Raw genomic sequence first — 9454 nt, 5'->3', positions numbered from 1 at the left:
CATATTGCTTTGTGATCCAGAGAGTGTGATATCATCTCTAACCTTCCTAAATGCTCTTGGCCAGAGCCATGAATCCAGCTGTTTGTACAGTTCCTAGAATACGCTCTTCCCTCTAGTGTAAATCCCCAACAGAGAAATTCAGGTTGCTATTGACAACAATTAGTTATCCTGCTTATGGTCATCTGACCATACTAGGCATTGCCTCTGAATACTCCAGTCCACAGTGACCACTCAAAATACCAGAGATGTGGAGGCTCTTCCTTTTCTGTTACTGTCACTCACCAACACAAAAAAAAAACAAGTCAGACAATGAACTGCTACAGCAAAGCATCACTGGTACTATTTATCTAATACAAAAAGAATGAGCACTCATGACACTAGATGTCATGGTAAGCAAGTTTTTAAAGATACTGCAAAGTGACTTGCCCAGTAAAATTTTAAAATGTACACTGTGCTCAATACTTCAAACTACAGGTAAACAAAGAGCAGCTCCCTGCAAGAAGGTGTAAATCAAAATGTTATAGCACCAGCTCCCAGCACCATGGAGTTGCCCACTGACCAGTTTTAGTGTACAATGCATTAGTGCTCGCTGAGGTTTCTGCTACACGAGAGCCACAGTGGGACAGCTCTGCCCATTTCCTGCTGACCTTTTCTTACCAGGCCTGCATGAGTTGCACTCCTCCCTTTCTGTGGAGAGCAAGTCAGACAACGAGACTGTTACAGTACCAGAAAACTCTGAATGGGAAGTGGCACCTGAGGGAAAAGTAGGTACTGCATACCTGATTCTGAGTATGTGGGCATGGAGGAAATGTGACGTCATCTGAACAGTCCTCTCCATGACAGATCAGATCTGAAAGGAGCTGCAGACTACAAGAAGAGCTTTCCTTTGCTGAAAGCCACTGACATGATATTGCCCACACTAATGATTTTATTTCACCATCAGCAAAGCATTTATCCCCAAGAAGCTGTACACATACTGGTCAGATTACGGTGCAGTGCTAACTTTGCACTATTAAAGGTCTGTTGCTATAGTGGCCAGGTTTGTCTTTTCTCTGAGAAGGGCAAAATAAAATATTTAAAATAAAAGGAGACAGGCAGCATGGCCACACCATCATATAGCAATTTTACTCCATGTTAATGCAGATACAATCTTTCTTCTTAAGTGCAAATTAAAAGGTATTTGCTAGCAACCAGCATGACTTGGGCTGCTGAGAAATGACAGATGATTCAGTTTCTTACAAATATTGACAAGTCTAAATCGTTACAGGTTTCCAAAGCAAGAACAGGGTTACAAACAGGAAGGGAATAAAACACTACCACTATTAAAAAACTGTCATTGCAAACTCCATACACTCTTCAAAAACATCTAGAAAAGACTGCCTTATTTTTTTGTTGTTTTTTTTTTTTTTTTTTTTTATCCTGCAGCTGGAGTGTCCATGCAAAACAATTTTGAGAAGAGCAGTGTTCCACCTGGGTACCAACTAGGCCCAACTTCATCCCACACAGCTCAGTAAAGTGCTCTCTTGTGCATCCTTTGAGGAAACAAGTTCTCATTTAAAGTCTGGGAGGCCGAGGTTGCCAGCTGGGGAAGGCATAGTCTTGGTCAATCCACATTGAGGTCAGAGAAAGAGGAAGGAGAGAAGTTAACAGTACTCTGCCTTTCATAACTCACAGACAATGGGCTGCAAGGGAGGAGCGAGCAGGAGAAGCAGAGGTGGGTGTCAGATGGAGCCACCAGAACTTAACACAGGCTTCATCAGGGGAACAATTTAATTCTTTATAGATAACAAACACCAGCTCTCCTGCAGAGTCCCAAAGATTTACTGATTAGACACCAGGTAACAGATCACCACACATGACGTAAGTGAGAATCAAATACGCTTTTCACTGCCTGTGCTGGTGGTTTTTCAACAATTCCTCTGAAGGACAAAGGGGATCTGAGCAACATTCTTTTGCCGATTTAAAAGAAAACCAAAATCTTGCCCTCAACTATTTTTATGCTGCAGACTTACTTAAAAACATTCTAGGGCAGATCATTAGAGGTATTTACTGATAAACAACTAACCATCAGCTTAGAGAGTAAAAATAACACTAAAGGGGAAAAGAATTTAAGGCATTTTTTATTTTGGCCAGGAATGATGCATGCTACAGAATAAACTTCATTTTCCCCACTTGGTTTTCAGACCACTGCACTCTTTTGTTTTTGTTTTACATGGCACTTTGTAGTTTGTGTTTTACAGCTTAGTCAAGACTTTCAAGTGTTTTCTTCAATATAAATGCCTTCTCTTGCAGCTCGGGTCTGCTATCTGATGCCATCGTAGACAACGAACGAATGAGGTGCTCTGTGCTTTCTGGTGTCAGGCTTTCCCACTGTTGAGTTTCTGTATAGATAAAGACAGACACTGGACATGAATACCAGAATGCCAAAAAACCAAAAGGTTACCTCCATCCCCAGACAGGCTGGAAGAGTGACTGCTTCAGCACTTCCAAATTCAACTTCAGTGCACATGCTGCCTCTGGCACAGGGAGTCATGCCCGGTTAGACTAGGCTGGATTGTCTAATCCTGTAAAATGTGAAAACAAGGACCTGAAGAACCAAATGTTTTCCAATTAACAATTCCTTCGTGTAATATAAGATGACTTCTGCTAGAATAAAGGAAACACAAAGTGTGTAACAGAAATCCAAAGGGAACATTGAACAGAACAGCTGCAGACACACATGACCTTGAGACCTAAGTGACTCATTCTCTGAAGTAAATTCTGCAAGACTTAAATCCTAAATAACAACGAGTAACTAAACTTGGTGCCAAGAGGGTAAAAATTTTGCTTCTGCACAAACAGGAGCTCTCCCCTCTATGGTGCTTGCACATAACAGAACCTGACTAAAAACTGTCCTGTGTGCTCTCCAGGATGCTCCTTGCTGGACATTTTCCTCACCCAAGGAGTATCCTTGGAGTACTTTAGACTTTGGCTTTATCCACAGTTACTTAAAGCTCTCAAAGATTCCCAAGACACCAAGCACAGGCCTCCCAAGTCCCAGAATCACCCAGTGCTGCAAGCAGAAGGTAGCAGCATATCTCCAGGGTTCCAGGCCACACAGCCAGGTGCCTTCTTTATCAAACAGCAGCACTCCCAGCTGGCGAGCAAAGCATCTCACCTTGCAGTTTGGTGAGCAGCAGTTCTATCACAGACAAAGCTTCTGTTCTTATGGACGTGTAGCTTTTGTTTTCTAAGGGATTGAAAAAACAAGCAATAACAAAAAACCCACAACCACACTGAGAACCAAAGGCACACTAACCGTACAAAGAGCACAAAGAGCACTCACCACTGCAGTCTCCAAAAAACATTTATTAGCACAGCTCATTGAGCTCATTTGTGCTGGCCGTTTGCACTGCTCGCTTAGATGCATTTGAATGGCAGAAAATGACTGACTAGAGGTTGACAAGTCAACTACTTTGTGCATCGCCTCTCCCATTAACACAGCACTACTATTCCTTACACATGTTGAAAAGGAACAACACTGGCATAGCTGCAATGTGATCACAGACAACTTCTGTGCGTAACAGACTGTCCTTTTGGCAAGTTGTAATGGCTATAAACCATCTAGATTTAAGTTGTGAATGCTCCATCCCTGGCAGTGTTCAAGGCCAGGTTGGACAGAGCCTTGGGTGACATGGTTTAGTGTGAGGTGTCCCTGCTCATGGTGGGGGGTTGGAACTAGATGATCTTAAGGTCCTTTCCAACCCTAACTATTCTATGAATCCGTGATTAAGCGAGCATACATAAACCCTAGGCCATCAAGCATAACCTTGTCACAAAAAATTATTGGATGTCCTGAGCTAAAATCTCATTTAAGTCTCATTTCAGAAGGACTGATAGTTGAGAGAAACTTTCTGCAAAGGGGTCAGTGGATTGGTAGCAAGCTCTGAAGTAGGTGCTGCCTTTAGGCGTACCAGAAACCAGAGCCACAATGCAGGTATGGGAAGACTTAGGGTTACAGTCACAGGACCAGTGGGAATGCTACCAAAGTCCTAAAGGGCCCCATGGCTGTCAACATGACATTATAGGTATCAGTCATATCACCACTGGGTGCTCTACTCAGGGAGAGCACAAACTGCCTCAAAACCTTGCAGCTTCATGCATTGCCCGACAAACTTTTGGGCATCTCCAATGCATGTGTATGCAAGAAGTCTGAACTGAGGAGGAGAAAAACTTGTTTCATCACATCAGCAATAGCTTGATTTGGTAGGGTCCCTCTTCTGCATGGAAGAAATCACTACATTTCTGATTTGCACTCCTGAGAGGCTGCACAGTCTGCTGTCTGCCTCTCCCTTCCCTTTCAAAGCTCTCCTGCACCAGAGGAGTTTAATTCCCTGTGCACAGCATCCTGCATGATACTGTCTTGAAGAGGTACTGCAACATCAGAATTGCCACAAAGTGCAAGGAAAAGCAAAATGTTATCTCTGATATCTTATGCTTACTCTGCAGTTCCACTACCAGTCAACCCCCAATTGACAAGCAATTCATCATCAACCATAAATCAGGAAAAGTCCATTTACCTAAAGAATGGGTGATAGATGAACAGGTTTCCAACAGTATTTCTGTCAAAGCCACAGGGTCTAAGTGTTCCTTATCAAACAGCAATAGCCTGTCAAATGAAAAATCAGTGTCAGAAGTCTGCTTGACTTCCCAAGAATCCAGTGTCATCCTCAATTTCATTGAACAGTTTGAAGCAACAAAGAAAAGAAACATCATCAAAGTGGAATGCAGAAAGGAGAATTACCCTTTAAAGTAGGCATTCATGGCTTGTAGCACTCCGAGCTGCACTTTCCATGTGCTGAGTTTCAGACGGTCACACATTAACTTGCAAAAGTCTTGGCGATAGCAGCCTACAGAGAAATAAGGATGTCCTTGTGTTACCACAACAAAAGGCAGAAGGAAACACTTCCTGCTCTGTCTCCCAGGTGTTCCTTGTGCTCCTCTCCAAGTGACATCAAGCTAGTCATCGCATATAACTAAGTGAACGTTCTGTAACAAGTGACCCTGAAAATCTTCACCACATCAACACTCATCATGAGCACTGGAAGATAAAACAGCTGCATCACACATTCCGGCATCCTAAGGAAAGCAACCGTGTGTTTTTTCCACATATACCCAGTTCCTTCACCATGTATCAGCTTTGATGCAAACATAAATCTGAGCAGCAGAACTAGGCAGCTTTTGATTAGCCAAGCCACCTTAGGCACCCTGCGTGTTTTCAAAAACTAAGAACAGTTTGGTGAGTGGATTTAAAACAGTGAAGGATTTCCTCAAGGATGGGCTGTTCTGTGCGAAAGCTGCTGGGGCAGCTTCCTCACTGATCTTGCGAGCTGCAGGCAGTGAGATCCTCCACCTTCTCAAAAGCATCCCCACTCCCTCTGCACGGTCCCCAGGTCTCTCCCTCCTCCCCCTTTCAACTTCAAGAAGAAACACTGTGAGCCAAGAAAGTCTGCTCTGCACACCATTAGCTGACTTACGCTGTGTCTCTGGGCTCCTTGGCCAGGCTTTGCCCAGGGTCTCGAAGGCACAGATCAGTGACTCCACCTGCACCTCTTTCTCCCTTGTCTCCTCGTCCTCTTCATCATGCTTTGGTAAACCCGTGCCCATGCTCTCAAGAGAGTTCTGCAAGGGGCATGGGGGGATCGACAGAAGGATGAGGGAAGGTCAGCCACACACTTCACTGCCATTCAGTCTTCCCTTCCAGTCTGTGCATGCCAGTCCTTGCATCCAGACAGTGCTTCCACATAGATGAAGCACAGGACCCCTTGGCCACCAGTAGCTCTGGTGCTACTGGCAGCTTGCAGAAGTGCACAGCAGGCTCTGTGGCCTTGCACTCAAACATCTGCCTGTGCTATTCAAGTCCCTCTTGAAGAGCTGCAAAGCACTGCTGATACTGAACAGCAGCACTCTACACAGCTTCCTAGGAGTCTCTTGCTGCTCACAGAGCAGCCAGGAATTAACTTTTAATGCTGTATCATAGAATCACAGAATAGTTAGGGTTGGAAAGGACCTTAAGATCATCTAGTTCCAACCCCCCTGCTACAAGCAGGACTGGGGCAGTGCTGGGAAGGACTCTGCCTAGAGAGCAGTTGGGCCAATTCATAATATGGGCCACACAGGTGCAACCCCCCAGGGGCTCACCAGCAGTCTGGTATTTATTCAGCCTCACCAAGAATCTGGCTGAGTGTAGGGTATTCCTCACATCATCAGCCTTCTGGCCAGAAACCTGGCGTGCATTCAAGCATCAGCCAGAATGTCATCACCACCTGGGTGTTTTCCTTTGAAAGAGGGAAAATTCAGCAAGCTGAACTGTCACCTTCTTTATCATGGGGAAGATGATATCTGCCAACTCCTGGAACCGGTCTTCCTTTGTTGCCTGCAGCACCCCAGCTGCACAGCGCAGTGCCACCATCTTATACCTCAGGTTCTCTTTCCGACATTCCTTCAGGACAGCCTGGACAATATCACTGATGGTGGGCTGGCCAGGCACTGACTTCTGTAGCTCTGCACTGAAATACAAGGCACACACAAACTATCAGACCCACAGGAATCCCTTCCCAAACAATGCTTTTCCCACACCTAGGAGGCAATTCTTGTGTCTAGGCACAGGGGTGCCTACTGACAGCTGTAACTGAAGTAACAGTCTGATCCTCTTCTTTGCTCTTACCCTGTCCTCCCTCATTTTTTGTCTTCACTCACATGCTTCCAACACACTTTCCTGCCTTTCCTCTTCTTCTACCTCTTCCTCTCTTTTACCCTTTAATGTGTCTATCCTTCCCCTTAGCCTCTTCTTTCCTTTTAGTAATTCTCACCTCTCAACATCCTCTTCTTTGCCCTAAATCAACCATTTATCTCTGCAGGTCTCTCTGAAGTATCACTTGCCCCTCTCAGCATTCACCAGTGACCCATAGATTGGCAAGTGGAGCAGTCTCCTCCCGAGCTGATGGGAGATAACGATGGTGTTCACAAATTTCTAGTCTCCTTAGCGCCACACAGGCAACACTGTGCAACAACCTCCTTTTTGAGATCCCAGATCTTGAGAGTACCACTTACTTGCATGCAGAGACGACACTGGCAATGGCCTTTAACAGCTCCTCCTGCAATGAATAAAACAGATACCACTGAGAAATGCCATGCAACCAAATGGCACAGTCCTGCTCGCAGGGGAAACCTTTGTACTCTGCTGCGAGAGGTGGTGGGGGAATATTTCTATGACACCAGCCTAGAGAAAAAGTGTCTCCTTCCTGCCACTCCTGCTGTAGAGGCTGCAGAGGACTTGGCATTCCATCTGCACTGAACTGGCAGTGGAAAATTGCTTTGCAGCACCTCTGAGGAGAAACTAGTACAACTCAAGGCTAGAATATGGCACAGAGGAAGTAGTTTATGTGGAACCCAAATACTAAAGCAATCTGAACACCACATATTTGTTTTCCCTGTCATTTTTGTATCTGCTGAATGAATGCAGGGCAAAAGGCAGACCTTCTAAGCCAGAGTTCCTACACATGCTGCTCTGCAGCACAGAATGTTGTGTGTCCTGGCTCAAGGGCTGCATGCTGGTGCTCAGTGATCCATGAAGTGTCACTTCCTTTCTTACCTTCCCAGTCCAGGTTCTCCCTGGCAGGCCTTGCAGCAGTGCCGACAGCACTATTCCAAGATGTGGCGGTACAAGGGAGCCTGTCTGCTTGGCAATTGATGCCATTGCTGCTGCTCCCTGGGCTTTCATCTTCCAGGACTGGGACTGTAGAGCTTTCTGGGTAATGGTTATCAACTCCTGCATGTACAGCCTGATGCCACCCTGTGTACCTGCACGTCAAACAGGAAAACTGTAACTGTGCCATGAAAGAAAAAAAACCTGATTTTTTTTTTTTTTGGGGGGGGGGTCGCGGGGGGGCAGGCAAAAGAGGCAGTTACAGGTTTTTGGGTTTTTTATTATTCTGGGGGGAAACGCGTGGATGAAATGTATCAGCCAGGCCTGCTTCAGGCAATGGGGTGAGGAATTCCTCCCAGTTCCATTTCCAGACACCTGAAAAGTAATCTTGTGATTGAGGGACCAGATCCAAGAATCAGGTCAGAGAAGGAACCTGATCCAAGAATCAGGTCAGTGCTCTCACCATGCATCCAGATCTCCTTCTACAGGCATAAAGTATGGCAAAACAGCCCTTCTTTAGGTCAGATTCATTCACTGAGATTAAAGCCACAGGCACCTCCACACAGATTTCCAACCCGAGACACGGGCCAAAGCCCCCTCTAACTTCAGGGTGTGCAGAGCAATCCTTAAAGGCTGGCATCAAAATTTCCAAAGCTGTCCAGCTCTCTGCACCACAATCAGGGACAGGTTACAGTGACATTCAGTGCTTCACGGTCTTGGGATACTTCTCCTGACTCTGTCTGTGTATCCTCAGCAATCACACTTCTGTAATTATTTTAAATAGCCACAGAGAAGCCAACCTGCTGGAACTCATACATGACATCTTTAGCAAGAAAGAAAATGGAAACAGACCACCCAAATCTTTTGCCACGAGAATTCTATATTTCCAAAATGGATTCCCAGAAAGTGTATTTCTTGCCCCATGCTTTGCAGAAAGCTTTTACTACTCTAAAAATAACTTACCAGGTACATTTTCCTGCCATACTTCAGTCCACAGAGTGGAATTCTCTTTCTCTCCTTTCTCTTCATCAGGAACCTCATGCATGCCAAGAAAAGCCAATGGCAGCACATGTCTGGCATGGCTCTTCACTACATCTGGACTGTAGCGTCCCATAGAATGCACGGTTAAAGCACAGCCTGTCCTGTAAACTGGCTCTGAAGGAGCAAAACAGTCACACGTTATTACTGGGAAGCAGGATTTCCTTTAACAGCTTGGTCTGCTTCTTGGGAATCAGAGGGATGCACAATATTGTATAATGACGCACGGGAATTATTCAGCCAGCGAAACAGCATCATAATACAGAAATGTTTCTTTACCAGCTTTTGCTACCACCACGAACCTTTTCTGCACTGTATTCTGTAACTGAACACCCCCAAAGCAACATACCTTCCTTCTCCATGTACCAACTGCTGAGTTTGTGCAGCAGCTTCTCAGTGCTAGTGTCTCGGGAAGTCTGTAACAGGGAAGAGACTTAAATTACTCCAACATTTTAGAAAAACCCAGCCAACAACAAAAAAACAAAATTAAACTTAAAACTGCCTTAAACCCCAACTCACCCTGACTAGGTGCCCCATAGCAAAGGCAAAAGACTTCTGTATCACGCTGTTGCGATCTGTCAGGCCACTAAGTAAAGCACTCATAAGTTTGCCTGTTGGAAGAGATTTCATTTTATCATAAGTATCCTATTTTTATTGCTGTGGCAAGAGTTACAATAGCCTGCATTTCATTAGATTGAATGAGTTTAGGGGTTTTTCCTCATCACATGT

General features: G+C 45.0%; 1 protein-coding gene across 12 annotated transcripts in view; it reads right to left on the bottom strand.

The window, feature by feature from the left end:
• Nucleotides 1-1381: 1381 nt before the first annotated feature.
• The window catches only part of ECPAS (Ecm29 proteasome adaptor and scaffold), a 67288-nt gene continuing 59215 nt past the window's right edge, over nt 1382-9454 (bottom strand). For 7 of the 12 annotated variants that reach the window (XM_080636880.1, XM_080636877.1, XM_080636884.1 and 4 more), the window contains 11 exons: nt 9245-9336; nt 9075-9141; nt 8651-8842; nt 7634-7842; nt 7093-7136; nt 6356-6548; nt 5517-5661; nt 4784-4889; nt 4560-4648; nt 3158-3229; nt 1382-2381 (listed from right to left, as the gene is read on the bottom strand). In XM_080636880.1, coding sequence (XP_080493006.1) covers nt 2242-2381; nt 3158-3229; nt 4560-4648; nt 4784-4889; nt 5517-5661; nt 6356-6548; nt 7093-7136; nt 7634-7842; nt 8651-8842; nt 9075-9141; nt 9245-9336 — 1349 coding nt within the window. In that variant the 3' untranslated portion in view covers nt 1382-2241. Of the gene's footprint in view, nt 2565-3157; nt 3230-4559; nt 4649-4783; nt 4890-5516; nt 5662-6355; nt 6549-6851; nt 6980-7092; nt 7137-7633; nt 7843-8160; nt 8491-8650; nt 8843-9074; nt 9142-9244; nt 9337-9454 lie in introns of those variants that run through there. The other 5 variants (XM_080636882.1, XM_080636881.1, XR_013958691.1 and 2 more) reach the window with 5 other exon arrangements.

The sequence above is a fragment of the Psittacula echo genome, assembly GCF_963264785.1.
Source record: "Psittacula echo genome assembly, chromosome: Z".
NCBI lineage: Eukaryota > Metazoa > Chordata > Aves > Psittaciformes > Psittacidae > Psittacula > Psittacula echo.
Note: the sequence above shows the minus strand (reverse complement) of the source record. Positions and strands in the feature narration are given on the sequence as shown.